Source organism: Acartia tonsa, chromosome 10 (assembly GCF_053477335.1).
Source record: "Acartia tonsa isolate MP-2025a chromosome 10, ASM5347733v1, whole genome shotgun sequence".
Classification (NCBI taxonomy): Eukaryota; Metazoa; Arthropoda; class Copepoda; order Calanoida; family Acartiidae; genus Acartia; species Acartia tonsa.
In genome coordinates this window covers 211,590-233,504 of record NC_137269.1, presented here as the reverse complement: position 1 = coordinate 233,504, position 21,915 = coordinate 211,590, and the positions used below count along the sequence as shown (strand labels likewise).

Below are 21,915 nucleotides of genomic sequence, written 5' to 3'. Positions count from 1 at the left end.
TTCGAATTTTCATCTGAAATATTTTATGAGTAATCCTTGGTTTGCAATTTTTTTGGCTATCTCTTTGGTTATCTTATCCAACTTTTTGTTCGATTGAGGGAAAATAGACCTACCAAGGACAACTCATGCAAAATTTCTGATAGAAATTCGAATTTAAAGTGCCATTTACTTATTGATTACGAGATAGTTACATTAATTTTATTACGGATGTTCAGGAAATTAAACCAACTTGTTGTGTGTATTGATGTCATTATCCATGCTCAAAGTTATTAGCCATTTTCTACTTTGCTTAAACCAAGGGAATGCCAAGACTAAAAATCACCTACTCTCTTGCGTGTTGGTAATATTGTTTAAAGATGTGAAATAGAGAAGAATTCAGTTTATTTTATTTATTTCCTAGTTAATTTTCGTTATCCTATATTTTTATCATCCCCCTTAAAAATCTGTTGGTCATCTATCTACTTAATTAGTTATGGCAATTCGTCGAATTTTTAGGCCGGATTTGATAAGAATCCGTCAAAAAAAAAAGTGGCGGGTTCCTTGTGGATTCCGGATTCTTATTTTGGCAGATTTCGGATTCTAGCAACATTTTTAAAGGCTTTTATTTTTAAAGAAGGTGTATCAACTTTTTTTTATAGCTAGCCGGTTCTTTTAGTAAGTAGTAGATCTAAAATTTTTCATAGAATTCAGATATGCAATCGTTTTTTTTGTAGACCTCTTATTTTTTAAGTAATTTAAGTTTTTAAAAAAAATAATTAAGTCTGTTTTAAGGTACTAAAACGCAACAAAATAAAAGAAGAAAATGGCCAGTAAGAACAAAAATAGTAAGATCTTTAATTTGACACCTTACTTTTAAAATTCTGTTTAGTAATTATTGAAAAAATCTATTTTTTTAACCTCTGTTTAATAAAAACTTTAGACCTAAATATTTTCTCAAACAGACATAAAAAAACATGGGTTCATATATACCTTTAGAATCAGAAAAATATTACGAATCCATTGTAAGCAAAATTGAAAAAAAGTAAAAAAATAAAAAAAATAAAAATTGGCCAATTGTATTTTTTGTTCTGGCAACACTATCGTCTTCCCTTTTTTACCCCCTCTTTACCCCCTCTATACCCCCTTCCCATTTTTATACTCAATTCAAAAGTTAAGACGTTGCCTGTACAATATAATATGATATTTTCATATAATTCCTTTTATTGTAGTTTATATACTATATTGTAAACTTTTTTTTTCAATTTTGCTTACAATGGATTCGTAATATTTTTCTGATTCTAAAGGTATATATGAACCCATATTTTTTTTTACTTGTGAAATGATAAAATTGAGTTCAAAGTTTTTATTCTCGTGGGTTTAAAAAAGTAAGGTGTCAAATTAAAGATCTTACTATTTTTGTTCATAATGGCCATTTTCTTTCTTTTTTTGTTGCATTTTAGTACCTTAAAATCGACTTAATTTTTTTTTTTAAAAACTTTAATTACTTAAAAAATAAGAGGTCTACAAAAAAAACCGATTGCATATCTGAATTCTATGAAAAATTTTACATCTACTACTTACTAAAAGGACCGGCTAGCTATAAAAAAAAAGTTGATACAACTTCTTTGAAAATTTAAGTGCTACTTATGTCCTAAAAATTAATGTTCTCTATTATTTACTTCCGAGAATAGAACTAAATTGTAAAAGATATTATATATAATGATGATAATCTTTGCCTTCAAAAAGGCGGAGTTGACAGAAAAAACTCAAGACGCTAATTTTAGCCTACCAATTAAGAATCCGGAATCCGCTATTTAAAAACTGATTTCGGATACGGATTTCAAAATTGGCCCAAAAATTGGGCGGATTCCGGATTGTCAACCCTAACTTAATGCAAATATTTTTTTTAGGTACTCCAAAAAGGAGATGTTCAGGATTGCAGCCTTTAGGAAAGCTCTGAGGCAGGGCCAGATTCCTGGAGAAGCCAAGGCAATCAGAATGGTCGAGAGAACTGACAAGAAGACTGGAAATAAATAGTAATTTTTTTAGTTACCAATCTTTCTATAGCTGTATAGAAAAAAATATACTTTTAAACGTTGTAATTGGTGAAATTTAATGACATTGTTTAGTGGGGGGGGGGGGGGGTAAAGCTCTTTGTTATTATGTTCAAAATATTTTTAAGTAGCATTTTTTTTATCGGCCGATCACAACGGTCTAAGGGTGGAAATTTGGCAAAAAAGTCATGGTCAAATTTTCTTATTTTAACTTGATATTATTGATTTACATACCCCAGCCCATGCATAATGGACAAGGAAAAGAAAAAATAACGTTTGGAACTAAGTTTTTTTTTACTTCAAAGTTGGGTCAAATCAATATTTTTTGAAGGTCAAAAATCTACTTTTTATTTTCTACCTAAATATGAAAAATAATTTTATTTTGCATAAATATCTAGGTATTAAAAACTAATTTCGTTCATATTCTTTACAAATATATATACCAAATCAATAAATAAAAACATTTTTATTATATATTTTACCTTAAAAGTGTTAATTTTATGCTTTGAAAGTAAATTTATGAAAAAATTTTCGTCATTTTTTACTGAAAAATTTAGCAAAAAAAATTAGTTTTCCTCATTTTACTCCTAGTTGCGCTACCGACCCCATACCAAACCATATATGATTCTAAATTTTGAGAATATAATACAACTTTAAGTGAAGTTTCCAGAGTGGGGTCGGTAGCGCAACTTTAAAAATTTTTAATCTGAAAATTGCCTGTAAAACCTAAATTTGAGGGGGGGGGGGGAATTACAAACCATAACAGCAATCTTAATTTCTCTGTTATTCCATTACTATTAAAGATAATTGAGTAAAACTTTTTAAAATTAATCAGTAATTACTAGAGGAACAATAATTTTAAAGGAAAACCGCGACTTACCCGCAGTTCCCGCAAAAAAAGCCGCCGCCCGCAGATTTTAAAAAACAAAACATTTATTGCATATAGGTCATTTCTTTTTTGATTTTAGTGTTTAGGGAAGGTGTTTGCAACTCTAGTCCTTAGAAGGAAAGTGCAAAAATGAATTTTGTAGTAGCGTAGCTACTTTCAAATTCGCTAAGTCCGTCAGTCTGTATGAATCGATATGTAAACATCGTGAATTTCTTTGCTACGACTCAAGACGGTTGAAAGAAAATCTTTTTATGAACATTATCTGTACATTTACAAACAACCATCTACTGTAAGATTTATTTGGTCCGTCGGACTGTTGTTAATTCTCTTACAGACATAAGATATCTGTAGGGAAAATTGGATCTACTAAGCAGTTTTATTTTGTAAGAAAGCTGATTTTTTGGTGATGGTTAAGCTCACCAACAAGCATCTACTCTTTAGTTCACTTGGTCCCCTCATCTGTCTGTAACACTCTAAGGACAATAAGATTTCAAAGAGTAAATGTGTTCGTTTCTTCTGTCTTTTTTTTGTAAGATATGTTATGATTTAGCTGGCAAATACTGTTTTAGTTTATTACTTGGTCTACCGGTTTTTGTTTACTGTTCTAAAATGAATTAAATTTTGTTTGATATCAATTTTATGATAGTTATCTTATTTTTGGTTAGATAGGAGGGGGGGGGGGGCATAGATACAAAAAAATATTTTGGTCAGTTATGAGAATACTTTTTTCCTTTTAAACTCAGTATAATACCTTTAAAAACAGTAAAATTTTAACTTCTGGTTTGGTAGTAGAAAGGGGGGGGGGGGGTGGCGGTGTTGGCCCCTGTAGGCCCTTGAGGGACAGTACTAAATTTAAATAGATACTTATAATGGTAAACTATACAAGTAGAAAATACACATAAGATACTTTACAAAAAAAAATTTAATCAATATCTTTAATGGGAAGCTCGATTATCCAGTCTCAATATTCATTTTCTTTAAGTTTAAAACGACCTAACATCTCTTAAATAAATTATAAATATTAAAAAGCAGTTGTAAGTGGATAGTAAAAGGTGTATTATAATACTTTTATTTAAATATATCACTTTTTTTATTGACTCCAAACAGCCAAATGAGGTAGCAAATAACACGGCGGAATTCGGCGGTAGACGGCGGTTTCGGCGGGAAATCCCTATTATTTATTAATAATCGTTTATCTAGGGTAGTAATTGAATCAGGTTAAAAATTTGGTTCAATTATCTTTAAAAATACCAGAGTAGTAACAAAAATTATATTTTAAAAATCACCCCTTTTTGGTTACCCCCCAATCACATTCCTGTGCACGCACCTATACATGACCAACTTTAAAAAGTTGCCTAATGTAATATATTACTCATAACTTTTTATTTTAATGAATTCGGACTGGTAGAAGTGTAAATATTTAAATTTGATTAAAGCTATACCAAATTTCCACTAAACCCCTTAAATAGACCATAGTGCCGATACCACCAAACTTTGTGCTAATGATTAATATTACTACAGAGCATATTTACATTTAAATCCTTATTCATGTGTTCGTTACACAAGCCTTTCCTATTACCTGCTTTGCCCTTCTTACTCTAATTTAAGAGCTCCGCTATTAATAAATTTTCCCATCCTTGTTTTGTTATTTCAAAGGATTTTTGGTATGTTTAACATGACTATTATAGCTAAAGCTTGTTGATAATAGATTTGAGTGTTAATTGAAAATTCAGGACTCGCTTTTTTTTATTTTGTGATTTATTTCAATCTCTTGCCTAAACGCAAACCTTTATTTTAGTTTGATGAAGTTGAATCCCAAGAAGTACCCTATCCCAAATCTTACACCGGCCAAGACGCCTAAGTACAGACAGCTCAAGTTGAGGAAATCTCTCACCCCAGGCAACCATGCTTACAGTGATTATTTTGTTGGGGTTGTATTATATTTTATTAAAAATAGGATTTGGCCGGTTATCCGGCCATTTTCAATATCCGGCCAGATACCGGATATTAAAACTATTCGGTTACAGGATATCCGGCTGATTTTTTACGCCGGATATACGGTTATCCGGCCGGATATCCGATAATTTGCCGGATATCGAACGTCAGGGGTGTATATTCTACATGGGATCCCCTGCTCAGGGGAGGGGGGAAAAAATATAAAATAAGTGGTTGGAGGGGAAAAAAATGTAAAAATTAAGAAAACTGAAAACATTTTTTCCATTTCCCCTCCCTCCTTGGTGAAAAAAACTTAAAAATGTGTGGTAGGAAGGATAAAAAATAAAATTTAGAGTTCTTTAAATATTTTTCAATTTTCCCCCTACTTGGTGAGAAAAAACTAGGAGGGAAGAAAAATAAAAAAATTTGTAGCAGGGGAAAAAAAATAAATCTTGTGCAGAATATACACCCCTGTCAAACGTTGGCCAGATATCCGGCCCAACCATAATTAAAAACTCGTTTTTATCTGCCTCTGCACATGGAAACTATTTTTTTTGGGCACCACTATAAGCATGCACTAAATAGGAACTATCGGCATTCTCCTGAGAGGTAACCATAGGGCAAAGCGTGTCGTTTTCATCAGGCAGGTCGATTGTGGACTTCTTCTGGTTTGCAACCCTCTTACCGGGTGCCCACCAAGAACGTAAGTTTATTGGTAGAGCAGCTACTCAATGATATACTATGTTCGTCCGTCTGTAACGCTGTAGTGAGGATTTTGTGGATATTACTGACAAGAATAGTATTCTTGGTCCGTTTGTCTCTTTGTTCATGCTGTTTTATTTTGCTGCAGCGCTTTTGATTCCCCTTAAGCTGCCAGTTTTGCACCATTTAATGGCAATTTTCTTGAAAGCTTAAAATATTTACTATTTTAAAATTTGGGGGTAGATTAAACTTCCATTTTCACGGTTAGACCAGTTTAAGATAAACTGTACTAACAATCTTGATGGAAAACATATCCCAGCACTGCTTCTTTTCCATCAATTTCGCATTTTATCGTATTTGACAACTTTCCATGAACCATGAAATAAAATAAAAATCCTAAAATTAATTATTTATTTTCCGTCCACCTGTGGCCAATAAAACAAATTTATTCTAGTTTCGTAATACGGATTTCGGAAAGCTCAACATAATTTAGTTTATATTTTTAAACTACCTAAATTTTTTTTATAAAATTGTATTTTTGTACCTACCACATGCTTGAGCATTTCCGTTCTAAAATGTTTTCATTTTCAGCATCGATCATAAGTACTTCTTGGCAACCAAGATGAAGCTCGATGTTTCTGGAATCAAGGTTCCTGAAGAGATGACCCACACCTACTTCCATAACAAGAAGGTAAGTTCCCCGCCCCCCTCCCTAAGGTATTAGTCTGCACGAATTTTGTATTCTAAATAAATACTTTGTCATTGACTTGAATTACATTGCATAAATTGAAACTTTTTAATAAACTAGCGGCTTCGCCCCTAGCCTCTAGGGGCTTTGCCCCAAGAGGTATAATTACATTTTTTATTACTTACCCAGCAGAATGGATCCAAAATTTTCGCACCTACCCAGCAGGAAAACATTTTCTCGTAAAAAAAAATGGCGATTAAATAACGAATTTGCAAAATTCGTAAAAAAAAAGGGGGGGGGATTTTTTTTGTTTTTGGGGGGTTGGGGGTGTCCCACCCCCCAAGAAAATAGCTTAAAACCACCGCAGGACCAATAGGTACATACCCTGAAGTAGGGTTTCGGATCCGCATTGATTTTTTGCGGATCCGGATCCTCAAAATGTGGTCAGTCCGGATCCGGATCGATCCGGATCCTTGACAATAAAAATAAAATCACCAAACCTTTCAAAAATATTTATTCTTTAATTCGAAGTCATAAATACTTTTAATTTTCAAGTCTGACCCTAAACCTTAAAGATTGGCTCTCATCAAGAGAATGTCTGAGATTGTATATAAATTTAGGTAGACTTTTCCATTTTTCCGCATTTTTTTGAGTCCAAGGATCTCGAAAATATGCGGATTCGGATCCGAAACCCTGCCCTGAAGAGTAGAATCCGATCGGTTCAGTGGTTACCGAGATCTTAAGCTTCGGACGGACGGACGGACAGACAGACAGACAGACAGACAGACAGACAGACAGACAGACAGACAGACAGACAGACAGACAGACAGACAGACAGACAGACAGACAGACAGACAGACAGACAGACAGACAGACAGACAGACAGACAGACAGACAGACAGACAGACAGACAGACAGACAGACAGACAGACAGACAGACAGACAGACAGACAGACAGACAGACAGACAGACAGAGAGACATCAAGCTACTTTGTATTATAGATAATTGTCCTAAAATATGACTGAATAATTTACAGCTTTTCCCTGAAGTCAATCTTCTAAAGGTAGTTAAATTTACAGGGGTGTATATTCTGCACAAGATTTATTTTTTTTCCCCGGCTACAAATTTCTTTATTCCCCCCCCCCCCCCCCCCCCCCCCTAGTTTTTTCTCACCAAGTAGAGGGAAAATGGAAAATATTTAAAGAACTCTATATTTTATTTATTTTATTCCTCCTACCACACATTCTTTTAGTTTTTTTTTACCAAGAATGGGGGGGAAATGGAAAAAATGTTATTAGTATTTTTAATTTTTACAATTTTTTTCCCCTCCAACCACTAATTTTTTATTTCCCCCCCCCCCCCCCCCCCCCCATTAAGCCGGGGATCCCATGTAAAAAATACACCCTTGTAAATTTATGAATGTCAGTTTAAACAAGTTTCTGGTAAATTTGCCAAATTTCAAAAAACTAATGTAAACTTAACTGTTAAGGCAGAAAACAGGGCTTTCCAAAAGGCTTTGAAAAAATCCTCCATCCTTGGAGGCGATAAGCCCGTGAGGAAGGCTAAAGAATTGACACCAGAGAAGATGGCCATCAACAAGAAGCTGGCAGATCAGGTGATTTTGCCATCAATACCTTAGTAAACTATGATATATTTACCTCCAGTTATAATGTAAATTACAAGAAATTTTGTTTGCGGGGGGGGGGGATATGTATAAAAATATGCACACCCAGTATTGTCTTTAAATTTCTCTACTTGTATAATCCCCTTTAAAACCTGCTCTGGTGTTAACAAAAATCGCCTTTGTAGACCTACAGTGGGAAATATTATTTTTAGATTGTGTTTATGGCATGGTTTCTTTATTTTGATCCTGTTTAACCTAATCATACATCCACTTAAATATCTTTTTAGTGTTCTCATGGTTTATTCTACCTCTACTCCCTCACCATGATGTCCATAAATTAAAGTTTTTTTTAAAATACTAAGAAAGATTCCCCTTTAAAACCTGCTCTGGTGTTACCAAAAATCGCCTTTGTAGACCTACAGTGGGAAATATTATTTATAGATTATGTTTATGGCATGGTCTCTTTATTTGATCCTGCTTTACTTAATCATACATCCACTTAAAATGTATTTTAGGGGATAATTCTTTCCAAATATTGTGAAACCTGAAAAAAATCCCCTCGTAAACATGCAATGGTGTAAACAATTCGCCTTTGTAGACCCTTTAGCGGGAGATAGCAATATGTGAAGATAATGTTTTGTAGCATTGTTTCTATGATTCTGCTCAAAACTTTTATCATACATTCAATTAATCAAATAACATATTTTTTTCTATAAATATTGTTAAACCTGAAAAAATCCCCTCGTAAACATGCAATGGTGTAAACAATTCGCCTTTGTAGACCCTTTAGCGGGAGATAGCAATATGTTAAGATAATGTTTTGTAGCATTGTTTCTATGATTCTGCTCAAAACTTTATCATACATTCAATTAATCAAATAAACATGTTATTTTCTAAAAATATTGTTTAACCTGAAAAAATCCCCTCGTAAACATGCAATGGTGTAAACAATTCGCCTTTGTAGACCCTTAGCGGGAGATAGCAATATGTTAAGATTATGTTTTGTAGCATTGTTTCTATGATTCTGCTCAAAACTTTATCATACATTCAATTAATCAAATAAACTTGTTATTTTCTAAAAATTGAATACAGTAAGTTTTAACTAACCAATCAAAATTTATTATATATAGTGGCCCCGCAGGGTTAGGGCGAACCTAACGTTGTAAATCTTCGAATACAAGAACGATAAAGATACTTTGTTTCATTCCAAATATTTAGTTTCTTTTTGCACTGTTACATATGTAATTATTTGTCCTTGTCAGGAGAAAATTTACAATTCCAAAAACTTATTTTTATTTCAGGTGGCAGATCTGATCAAGGCCCATCCCGATCCTATCTTCGTGAGGTACATGAAGGCTTTGTTCAAGCTTGGTCCCCGTGACTACCCTCACAGAATGCAGTTCTAAACATCTTATGAAAAAGTATGTCAAACCATATAATAATAAAGGTTCCGTGGCCAAGGCCTTAACGATCTATCGGCTTGAATTTAAACTACCCAGAGAGCATCTCGAAGTAGGATAATGACTCGTTTGTTCTATTTCAGAAAACTTATAAACTCTCAAGGAGTTATTCAAGTTGTCAAAATGTTGGTTCTTTTCGAGACCCCAGCGGGGTATGCTATTTTTAAGCTGTTGGACGAGAAGAAATTTCAGGCCCAGCAGTCTGACAATCTGTATGAGGATTTCAAGACCATAGATGCGGCTAAGGGAATGGTTAAGCTTCAATGTTTTTCTAAATTTGAGGTAGGTTTATTTTATAACTCTGTTCTTTCATATATTTATTATGCTTTTTGGTGTAAAAACACTTATGTAAAAATTTTACTTATTTTGGATAAGTATTATGCCCAGTAATTTTACTTTTAAATTTGAGAACCCCCTTATAAGGGCTTAAAAATTATTGCATCAGAACTATTGCTGCATGGTACTCCCTGAATAGACCTTTAGGTGTAGAATCAGGAACTTTTAAAATTTTCAACGAGTCTAAATATCTCGTTCCTAGCCTGGCCAATTTTCAAAAATAAAAAAATAGCGGTTTTTGAGATAATCTCAGGCTCGGCCGCCAGCCGTTACTTATAACTTTTTGTTCGATTTTAGGAAAATAGACCTACCAAGGATTACTTAACTTTGATATATTTTAGGACACCACAGAGGCCCTGTCAGCTGCTACCGCAGCCGTCGAGGGAAAGATGTCAAAATCTTTGAAGAAAGTTCTCAAGAAACTGATTGCCGAAGATGCTCATGAAAAGTAGGTTAACTTAAAATTGAATTATCCTTATAAAGTAACAGGATGTCTGTTTGTGTGTACCGAAGGATCTTTCTAACCGCTAAACCGATCGGGTTTTCCTTTACAGGATAGCTTCTTATAGGTCCCGGGAAGGTTAATAATCCTCCCAAGAGAAATCATTTTTATTTCAAATTAGTCTTAATATGGTTTTAGGCTATTTTTCTTCTTTTTCTTCTAGAGGAGACACCACTAGTAGTCACTAAATTGTTCAGGTTGGCTGTGGCTGATGCCAAACTTGGGAACGCTATCAAGGAGAAGATGGAGCTGGATTGTGTGTACGACAGCAAAGTTCTAGAACTCATGAGATGCATCAGATCTCAGATTTCTGGGTTAATTTCAGGTAAATTGTATATTAAATCAATTAAACTACTTTACCTGAAACTAGCGATCACGCCCGTTGATGTCTCTGAAGGCTTGTGAGGGGGAGGGGGGTGATTAACTCTGTAATTGTTGTAGGGTAAATATTTTGAACTAAGGGCGATTTCTTTTAATATGGTATCCTTCTACTAAATAGTTATCATGTTTCTCTGGGTCATGAAGAACCATGTAAAGGAGAATCCTGTCGGTCCAAGCTACGAACGGACATATTATTTCTTTCTTAAAGGGACAGGGGTGTATATTCTGCATGGGATCCCCGGCTCAGGGGGGAGGGAAAAAATAAAAATAAGTGGTTGCAGGGAAAAAAAATGTAAAAATTAAGAAAACAAAACTGAAAACATTTTTTCCATTTCGCCCCCCTCCTTGGTTAAAAAAAACTAAAAAAATGTGTGGTAGGAGGGATAAAATAAATAAAATCTAAGGGGGGAAAAAATAAAAAAAATAAATCTTGTGCAGAATATACACCCCTGTAAAGGGATTTAGCACAGAGTTTAAAATTGTAATATTATTAGGTGTCCCTGACCGAGATATGGCAGCCATGGAACTTGGTTTGGCGCATTCCCTGTCCAGATACAAGCTCAAGTTTTCCCCAGATAAAGTTGATACTATGATAGTACAGGTCAGTTCATTAAGTAGCGCAGTTATTTCTCGCATCGTATTATAAACATTAAACAGCTTTCCGTGCACTTAAAAATGTGTTATTATAAGTAGGGATGGGAATCCGTCGAATGTTTGGGCCGGATTCGAATTCCGGATTCTGAAGGAATCCGTCAAAAAAAGTGACGGATTCTTGCGGATTCCGGATTCTTATTTTTGGCGGATTCCGGATTCGGATTCCGGATTCTAGCAGTATTTTAAAATAGCTTTTTTCGTTAATTTATCACTATGTTACTTGGTTGAAGCCTTGATTTGTTTAAAGTGTTGACTTCCAGCATAACTAAAACATTTACATCACATTAGTAATTATTAAAAATTTGTTATGTAGAAATTTTTTTTGGATCTTTGCCTTCAAACAGAGGGAGTTGTAAGAAAAAAGACGGTAATTTTAGCCTACCAATTTAGAATCCGGAATCCGCTATAAAAAACGGATTCCGGATTCGGATTCCAAAATTGGCCGAAAATTGGGCGGATTCCGGATTCGGATTCCGGATTCGGATTCCGGATCCGGATTCCCATCACTAATTATAAGCTCAAAACCAGTTTGTTTTAGCCCCAAGAATAAGATGCCGAAGGGACTGCACTGGCTTTAAAATCTGTTTTAATCTTTAGTTTTAGCTGTACATTTTATATCCGCGGAAAGCTGTTTATAATACGATGTGAGAAATAACTATTACCGTCTTTACGTCAATTTAGACATGGCAACCTTTTTACTTATGATTCACTTTTCTTTAACAAAGAAATCTAATGATTGATAGAGCTAATTCTGGGATAGAGTAAAGGTTGAGATTTTTTGTATAGCACAGGGGTGTATATTCTGTAAAATTGACCTTGCTAGAAGGGGGGGGGGGGGTTAAAAAAAATAAAGAATATGTGGTTGAGGGGAAAAAAATTAAGAGAACTGAAAACATTTTTTTTCCATTTTTCTCCACTCTTTGGTGTATAAAACTAAAAGAATTTGCAAAAGTTGGCATTATAGAAGGTATGTAAGTAATTTTCCACTTTTTCCCTTTACTGGAAAAAAAGGAGGGGATAAAAAATATAAAAATTCAGCAGGGGAAAAAAATAAATCTTGTGCAGAATGTACACCCCTGGTATAACTTTAAGAGCAAATGAAGTGTATAGTTTCATTACATTATGACTACTTGACCCTTAGTCTCTTAGAGCTCCCCTTTTAATTACTTCAACCCTTTTGAGTATGGCAGGTGTCTCAAATTTGGCTAACGTTGAAGAGTGTGAGATAAGTGTTTCATAATATTTACGCGACGTGATTTAACTTTCTTACTAAAGGGGTAGTTTTACGAAATGCATTTGAACCTAATTTAGTGAACCGTATATTTTTGCTAGTTAATGGTTAATGTATTTTATCTAATTAACCAAGAAAAAATATGCGGTTCACTAAATTAAGTTCAAAGTATTTCTTGAAACTACCCCTTTGCTTTTATTTTTTTCTTGTCCGACGATTGGAACATGGTTAAAAATGTTATTTAATGAAGGTAGGTCGTAAAAAACACCCCTGAGATCTTTACACCCTTTTTTATCTCAAATATTATGTTTAGGCGGTTTCCTTGTTGGATGATTTGGATAAAGAGCTGAATAACTATATCATGAGATGTAGAGAATGGTGAGTTGTTTTCTCGTTTTCATTCGAATCCGGTGAATAAGAACCAGTTCTTACTCATACAAAAAAAACTATGTCTAGCATCGTATTATATCCAGTTTTCTACGAATACAAAAATTTACAATTATAAGATTAAAACCAGTTTTTTAGCCTAGAGATGAAGAAGGCACGGGCTGAAATATCATATCCGCGGAAAGCTGTTTATAATACGATGCAAGAAATAACTTCCAGAAACTAAGCTATCTCACGTTTGGTTTCTAGTATTGAATTTTTCAAGAAATCCTTATCGTTTTTACGGGTACAATTTCTATATATATTTCATGAACTGCATGGGTTTTCATGGTGTATTAAAGAGCAAAATAGCTTAAAACCACCAAATAATAAAAATTTTACAAAATAGCTCAAAACCACTCTGGGACCTCCTGTGGGTAGCTTCAATTTGTAAACTCAATCGATTCAGTTGTCATCTAAATTCTAACCCTTCGACAAAACAAACCTTACTACTAATAGGATGGTATTAATAGACATTTTTGATTAGGTACGGATGGCATTTCCCCGAGCTAGGCAAGATCATCACCGATAACCTGGCCTTTGTGAGAACTATTGAACTCATGGGTACAAGAGATAATGCTAAATCTACAGATCTCTCAGAAGTATTACCAGAAGAGGTAGGCATCGAGTTTAGTTAGGTTTTACTTTGCTAGCAATGGATTTAGCCCGGTTCGATTAATGCATTTGTTTTTATTCCTTTCAGGGGTGTATATTCGGCATTTTTGACCCTGCTAGCAGCTCAGGGGGGGGGGGGGTAAAAAATACGTGGTTAGGGGGAAAATGTTAAAATAAAGAGAACTGAAAACATTTTTTCTATTATCTCCCCTCCTTGGGTGAAAAAAAACTGAAGGAATACGTGGGAGGGAGTAAAATATGAATAAAATAAAGAGTCCTGAAAATATTTTTTCCATTTTCCCCTTTCTTGCTGGAAAAAACTATGAGGGGAAAAAATAAAAAAAATTAGCTGGGGGAAAAAATAAATCTAGTGTTGAATATACTATACATTCCTTGCCTTCTTTTGGACTGGTATTAAAATTAAAGTGTAGAATATACTATACATTCCTTGCCTTCTTTCGGACTGGTATTAAAATTAATTAAACTTTCCATTTTTAACCCCCCCCCCCCCCTTAGCAGTCAACCATGCAGAATATACACCCCTGATAATAGAAAAACCTTAATTTTGAAAACCAACAATAATTTTCTTTGTTATAGTTGGAAGAGAAAGTAAAGGAGGCTGCCGAGATTAGTATGGGTACCGAAATTTCTGATGAAGATATTCTAAATATTAATCATCTTTGCCAACAAATTGTGGAAATTCAGGTAGATATAAGATAAATAATATCTTTACTAGGGTTGGGCCGGATATCCGGCATTATAAATAAGCTAAATATCCGGTATCCGGCCAAAAATATTTCAAAATAGTTGTTAATCGAGTCGCACTTGAAAAGTTTTCGCGGATATTAAAAAAATGTTAGCCCTTGAGGTATTTATCTGATGATTTTTATAATATTCGTTGAAAAATTACTTTTCAGTATGGCTGAGAACTGGTTCTAATCCAGTGGATATTATTCGGTTTCGAATCCATACTGGAATAGTTATTTCTCGCATCGTATTATAGACGGCTTTCCGCGGATATAGAATGTACAATTAAAAGATTAAAACTAGTTTTTTTTAGCCACCGGCCGGCTAAAAAAACTGGTTTTAATCTTTTGATTGTACATTTTTATATTCGTAGAAAGCTGTAAATAATACGATGCTAGACATAGTTTTTTCGTATGGATTAGAACCGGTTCCTATCCACCGGATTCGAATGAATACGAGAAACTTTTTAATTGTATTAAATAGCGTAGTAACATAACAATTTGTTTTTAGGACTACAGACAACAGTTGTATGAATATTTGAAGAACAGAATGGTCGCCATTGCTCCTAATCTTACTATTCTAGGTATCATTTGATTTTTATTGTTTTAAACTTTTTTGTTTGTTTTGTAATAGTCAGTGTTTTTTTTGCAGGCCTAAATCTTTGGGTTATAGGAAAACTTTAAAATACATACAAATTTTGTTATTATTTTAAATCTATTCTTTGATCTTAGACCTGGTTTTCATATTCTTCAATAGAGTAAAACTTGCAGCGGGCTGAAGTAAAGGCTTCCCCATTCAACCCCTTCCCTCCTGTAGGAACGAATTTACAATAAAAGTTCCATGTTAGCAAGCCTCCATCCTTATACATGATGATATTCCAATAACCACTAGACCGTTTTAGACTAATCGTTTTGATCAGTCAAGGTCAATGATGTGTATTGTCATAGTTACTCTGATTTAATAATTTAAATGCTTTTTAAAGAAGTATTTTATTTAAAGATGTGAATCATGTAATATTTGTGTTAAGTTGGTGAATTGGTGGGCGCAAGGTTGATCTCTCACGCTGGAAGCCTGATGAACTTGGCAAAGCAACCCGCCAGTACCGTCCAGATTTTGGGTGCTGAGAAGGCTCTGTTTAAGGTAAAGCTTTGTTAATATACACAGGAATGGCAATCTGAATCTGGGTTAATCTGCCAGATTTGGGAGTTATTTGTTTTCAAACAAATCCGGAATCTGAATCCGCCAATATTTTGATATTTGAAGTGTACTGACCCGAATAATATCCGTAGGATTAGAACCGTTTCTCAGTTAAGTTAAAAATCATGTTTAAACATCTTATCATCGTAATACAAACAATCTTCCACATATAATGAAATTCATAACATTAACACCAGTTTTGTTAGACCCGCCGAGTGGCTGAATTGTATAATTCAATTTTAATAACTTAGGAAAAATGTTTATTAAACGATGCGATAAATAACTATTACACCCTTTAAGAGCACTCCAAATATCCCAAATTGTATTTTTATAAAATGTCTACAAATTTTCCTTTGAAATTATAAATTTAAAACCTAACCTTGAGCAAAATTTAGGCCTTGAAAACTAAGCATGACACTCCCAAGTACGGTTTGATCTACCACGCTTCCCTTGTGGGCCAGGCCAGCACCAAGATGAAGGGCAAGGTCAGCAGGATGTTGGCTGCCAAGGCGGCCCTTGCATGCAGGTATGGAGAAATTTATTTTTTTCTCTCCAAAAATTTGAGATGTTTCAAATCTTTCCAAAATCAAACATGATTACACGAGTGTGCTTTCTTTTTTTGATGAGAAAGACCAATTTAACTCTAAACCCTCTTCTACAAGAAATATTTTTATTTAGATAATATCTGTACTAAGTTTAATTGCTATAAATTGTCTTTTATTCGCCTAAAATGGAAAGTTCAAGTAACCCTATTTAAAACTTTGTTTAAGCAACAGGATGTTTTAGCGAAGTATCGCGCTAACAGTTTAATTTGTTTTAAGCTTAGAGGGCATAGCCGCTAATTTAATTTTTATCATATTATTCATTTTTTTAGGGTTGATTCCCTGGGTGAAGAAACTAACACTGATCTTGGAATGGAACACAGGAAAGTTATAAATAACTATGGAGAAATAAATATTTTAAACCAAAATTCAATTTCTTATTTAAAAGAATTTGAATTTTCTTAAGCATTAATGAGGCTGTTAAAATAGGTTATATAGAAGTTGTAAGACTGTTAAAAAACTGTCTTTAAAAATAACACTTTATTCCTTTTGTCGTCTCATAAACTATTATAAGGAAATTCAATTGGAATAGAGATATAAAAACTTATTTTTTGACATTTCCTTACACCCTTTTTCACATACAAACAAGTAGACCGGGGTGTAAATTCTACATAAGATCCCCCCCCATTTTTCCTTTTCCCACCAAAATGAGGGGGGAAATGCTTTCAGGACTGGATATCTCTATTTTTCCCCCTCTTGAATAGTTTGTATCCTCCCCCCCCCCCCCCCCCCAACCTTTAGCAAGGGATCCCATGCAGCATAATATACACCCCTGTAAATAGATTGAGCATCCATATTTTATAAAACTTGTTACCAGGGCTAAGGTTGAGCACCGTATCAAACAGTTGGAGAGTGGTAACTTGACCAGGATTTCTGGTGCCAGAAGGATGCCTGACACTAAGGAGAGGTACTGTATTTTTTTATATAATTTGACAATTGAGACTGATTTAAAGAATGTACATGCACGCAAGTTTTAAAAATTCAAAAATATCTTTTAAACTAAGCTCTCTATTTTTCTTAAGTTTATTTTGGTATGTCCTCTCTATTTCAAACTTCAAAATTTCAAAAAGAGTTTGGTTCAATTTAGAAAGCCAGCAACTATATTTAATCTCGATGTTCAGTTCATATAGGTAATAGATATTGTCTTCAATAAAAACTGTTTCTTCATGCTATAAGTTTTTGGTTAGTTTTATCCAGAAAATTCCCTATCAGGTTATAAGCCATTATGAAAATTACTGTTCCGTAGAGCAATGCTTAAGTTTAATATTCGTAGAGTTTTAGTATGGCTTTGAATCTGTTATAATCCAGTGGATATTATTCTATTTTTAGCTCTGTAGCGGGCTCAAATATCTATCTCTCCCCTCCTCCTTTACCCCCTCCTCTCTTTGATTAATGTCCCGACCCGGAGAAATTGCAACCTAAATTGACAATTTTCTCTTGTCATAATATCCACGAATATTGTACATCCATTATTATATTCTCAGGCATGTTCCTAAGAGTAATGTACTGGAGTATAATGACTCTTCAGATGTTACTCTTCCCAAGAAGAGAGGTGCTGACGAGGAGGGAGAGGAAGATGAGAAACCAGTGGCAAAGAAAATTAAGGTATTATTAGTTCATTGTTCTGAAGTGTATAGTTTGCATGGGATCTTCTGCTTAGGTGGGGGGGCCGGGGGGGGGGGGGTGAGAAATTATTTTAATATGTTGGGGGTGGTAAAAAGGGTAAATTGAGCAAAGTTTGTAATGTATTTAATTAAAAAATCTAAGGGGGGGGGGGAAGTTTTGACACATTTGCGTAAACAGGGAGTATAGGCTTTATCTTTGGACTGAGAGTATAGGTTATTAGGGATAAAATCATTCTTATAAGATGAATTTTTCCAAGTTTTAAGATTTTTTGGATAGGCCTCCAGGTTCCGGAGCTCCAGGTCCTCTCTGTACAGGTAAAAATGAAAAAAAAAAAAAAAAATTATGAGTTAGAAGTCAACTTATGAAACAAAATATGCATTTTTTTCTTCAAATATATGAATAACATTCAAAAATATGCATATTTTGTTTCATAGGTTGACTTCTAACTCTTCAAAAAAAAAATTATTTTTTTAATTTTTACCTGTACAGAGAGGACCTGGAGGCCTGGAGCTCCAGAACCTGGAGGCCTATCCAAAAAATCTTAAAACTTGGGAAAATTTATCATATAAGAATGATTTTATCCCTAATAACCTATCCTCTCAGTCCAAAGATAAAGCCTATACTCCCTGTTTACGCAAATGTGTCAAAACTTTCCCCCCCCCCCTTAACTGAATGCACTTGGGGAATAGAATGGTTACTTTTTATTTTTCTTCTTTGGGGGAAGAGCGGTAAAAAAAAGGGGGGGCAAGATGCCACCTAAAACCGGAAAAAAACTGTTTTTTATAAAAATCCCGGCCGGTTTTGGCCGGATCCGGCTCAAATTTTGCTTGGAGTCATCTTTTGGTATTCCCCACAGTTGATACTTGATCTGGCAAGATCCCAGAAAAGTGTTGTATATCTAGGGGGGGGGGGCATAAAAATTTTCGAAATTGAAAAAAAACTCCTACACAAGATTTAAGTTTTTTTCTCGGCTGCAAAATATTTCAAAGTTCAAAAGGTTGGACGTCCCCCCCCCCCTCCATCCCCCAACAAAAAAAAGCTTGGACGTCATTGTATAGTTAGCCAAAAATTATAATATTAATGTGTTCAGTTTCCTTTATAGTTTCCTTTATTATGATTTATTTTGTTAAGGTTGAAGAAGTAGTTGCGGAAACCCAGGCGGAGGGTGAGAAGAAAAAGAAAAAGAAGAAAGACAAAGAGAAGGAGAAAGAAGCCGAAGTGAAGGTAATGTGGATTATTTTTAAAATATTAGGATCGCTGGTTGAGGTAGAATAGTTTTGTAATAAATCCTACAAAATCACATTTTCCCCTCCTGGTTTTTTTTTAAACAAGGAAGGGTGGAAAATGGAAAAAAATTATTCAGAACTCTTTATTTTATTTATATTATCCCCTTTCCCACACATTATTTTAGTTTTTACCAAAGAGGGAAGAATAATGGGGAAAAAATGTTTTCATATCTCTTATATTTGTGTATTACAGGAGGAAGAGGTAGAGAGTATGGACACTGAAACCCCCAAGAAGAAGAAAAAGAAGAAAGATAAAGGTAACAAAGGGAAAAGTAGGTTGCGGGTAAAATCCGTAAAGTTGTGGGTTTTAAGGCTTAAAAACAGTAGTAAAACGATAATATTCATAAATATGTGCATTTCTTATTGAAAAGAAATATAGACAAAACTTTTTATTGTTCTAATACTGTTTTTAACTTAAGACACAAAACCGTTTCGGATTTTACCCGCAACCTACATTTCCCTTTGTGAATTCAGCTGATGCCGATAACCTGTCCTTAGTTGCCATGAAATGCATTATTACACGGCTAATGTCTTAGGACCTACAACTTTTTTGATTGCAACGCTTCTAAAAGAAGTCCAATTTTCGCATGGTAATGAGTAGTTCGTTTTTGTGCTAAGGTATTCCCCTCCCAATTATTTCACGCATGCCCATTGACAACCGTTGTAGCTACCATTTTAATCGCTTCTAGTATTACGCGGTGTAGACTTGAACCTTGCATCAAGCAGGCAATCTTTTATTTACGCTTATCCGGCGGTATTTTTTAACAGTTGAAAATTGATGTAAGGCTGACCTTGTTCTAATGTATTTATTATTACATGTATAATCTTACACCCTATTGTCATTTACTTAAAGAAACTTTTAGCTGGCTAAAAAGTAACTATCCCCCATCCCCTCCTCTCTCCTACCGTATAAGCTAACTGACTTATTGAGGGGTATGTAGCAACCTAAAACAGCTAAAATAATTTCAGAAGCTGACTGCGACACCACTGTCGGAGCTGACACAACAGCTGACATGTCTGCCATAGATGCCGACACCACAGGGGGAGAGGAAAAAAAGAAGAAAAAGAAAAAGAAGAAAGAGAAAGATGAAGAGGATGCTTAAAAACTGACCCAGTTGATAATTAAGTTCCCAAATTCTGGAAAATTAATTTGGGTTTTTTAATTTTTAAGCTTGACTTTATAATAATACAGTAATTTAAAGTAAATTTTTTTTAATTTTAGTGGTTAGTTTGTTATGGTTTTTTCTTTTTTTTTACGAAATATTTTTTTCAGCTTTTAATCTTGAAGGAAGCCTGCAAGAAATATACCGCTTTAACTGATAAAAAAAAAACCTTTCAAGTAGACCTGAATCCCTAAAATGATAAACTTTTGTTTTTTTATGCCAGAGGCGTTAAATTAAGTGTATTGGGTCTATTTGATTTTGCAGTTAAAGCCGCATAATAACTGCAGGTTTCCTTCAACAAAATAAAGTTAAAACCGTTACAAATTTAGCCATTATAAATCTGCCTTTATTCCTGATCAATTAAATGCCATTTTTTTTCTAAAATGAATCATGTATTTACCTCTAATCCTGTATTTTTGATATGAAAAAATATGTAAAATTTACATACAGTTCGAGAAACCGTAAAAATCTATTTTTGTTGATCTCTAATGTAATGAGAATTATCAGCAATGATTTTTCTTTTATGCATTCTGGTTATTCAGAATAAATGTTTTTTTTTGAATTTTTATTTTATTTTTTAGAAGCGTAGCTATTATATAAATGGTTAGTTCGTCTGTAAAGCTCTTTCTCGTATTCATTAAAATCCGGTGGATAGGAACTGGTTCTCATTCATTCGAAAAAACTATGTCTAGCACCAGTGTTCTGGAGCCGGGAGCAGCAACATTTTTGGTGGAGACGGATCCGGAGCCGTATTTTTCGTTAAAAACTACTCCGGCTCCGGACTAGCTAAAAATGATTTTTTAAAATAATATTATAATTTGGCAACGGTCTATTTCCATATAATAAACTGAAAAACTATTGTTACTTAACAAATAGACACACATCCTTCTACTTTTATATAGCTTTAATCAAATAAAAGCAAAATATTTTATATTATTTATTTTATTTTATCAAATGCAATAATGAAAAAAAAATTTATATATTAATTTTAAGGTAGGAGCCGGAGCCGTATTTCTAAATACGGTTCTGAGGAGCCGGAGCCGTATAATTTTGATGCGGCTCCAGCTCCGATCCCGGCTCCTACCTTAAAATTAATATATCAATTTTTTATTATTGAATTTAATAAAATAAATAATGTAAAATATTTTGCTTTTGAATAAAGCTATATAAAAGTAGAAGGATGTGTGTCTATTTGTTAAGTAACCATAGTTTTTCAGTTTATTATATGGAAATAGACCGTTGCCAAATTATAATATTACTTTTTCGTATTATTTTTCGTTAAAAACGGCTCTGGCTCTACCAATAATGTTGCTGCTACCGGCTCCAGAACACTGTGGGATGGTTATTGTGTTCTTGTAGAAGAAGACTTATATCATTGAATTTAAGCTAAACCGAAATATTGTAGCTTTTTAATCCATTTAGAAATAAAATAGTGGGTTCAACTACCCCCCCCCCCCTTAAATTTTAAATCTATAATTCGAAAAATGAGGTTGAACATACCTCTTGGGGCAAATCCTCGAGAGGCTAGGAGCGAAGCCGCTAGTTGGTTATGAAGTGTAGACAGTTAGGTATTAAAGAATATTTTTATCCACATTTTATTCTGTAATGATAATGCAATTTTGCCATAAAGTTACAGCGTGGCCACATTGTTCAGTATACTGAAAATGTTCAGTTTTTGCAAATTTGGGATTCAGTATGTTCAGTAAATACTGAATGTTTAGTATTTTGAAATTTTGTTCAGTTTTTGGAAATTTACATGATTCAGTATTTTTTAGTATTTGTCAAATTCCAATAAATTTTGCATGAATAAGATGTTT

General features: G+C 34.0%; 2 protein-coding genes across 2 annotated transcripts in view; both read left to right on the top strand.

Moving 5' to 3' along the window:
- Positions 1–9,419, top strand: part of RpL6 (ribosomal protein L6) — a 208,346-nt gene extending 198,927 nt beyond the window's left edge. The window contains exons 3-8 of the mRNA XM_080174291.1: positions 1,890–2,015; positions 4,721–4,821; positions 5,443–5,560; positions 6,151–6,250; positions 7,738–7,863; positions 9,174–9,419. Coding sequence (XP_080030417.1) covers positions 1,890–2,015; positions 4,721–4,821; positions 5,443–5,560; positions 6,151–6,250; positions 7,738–7,863; positions 9,174–9,278 — 676 coding nt within the window. The 3' untranslated portion in view covers positions 9,279–9,419. The remainder of the gene's footprint in view (positions 1–1,889; positions 2,016–4,720; positions 4,822–5,442; positions 5,561–6,150; positions 6,251–7,737; positions 7,864–9,173) is intronic.
- Positions 9,393–20,660, top strand: nop5 (nop5 ribonucleoprotein). Its single transcript, XM_080174287.1, has 16 exons — positions 9,393–9,614; positions 10,010–10,116; positions 10,368–10,495; positions 11,046–11,152; positions 12,750–12,814; positions 13,350–13,479; positions 14,075–14,182; positions 14,735–14,807; positions 15,252–15,364; positions 15,817–15,947; positions 16,296–16,347; positions 16,842–16,930; positions 17,508–17,628; positions 18,781–18,873; positions 19,129–19,192; positions 19,905–20,660. Exons 1-16 carry the CDS (start codon positions 9,393–9,395, stop codon positions 20,036–20,038), a joined length of 1,737 nt encoding a protein of 578 aa, XP_080030413.1. The 3' UTR covers positions 20,039–20,660.
- The last annotated feature ends 1,255 nt before the right edge of the window (positions 20,661–21,915 follow it).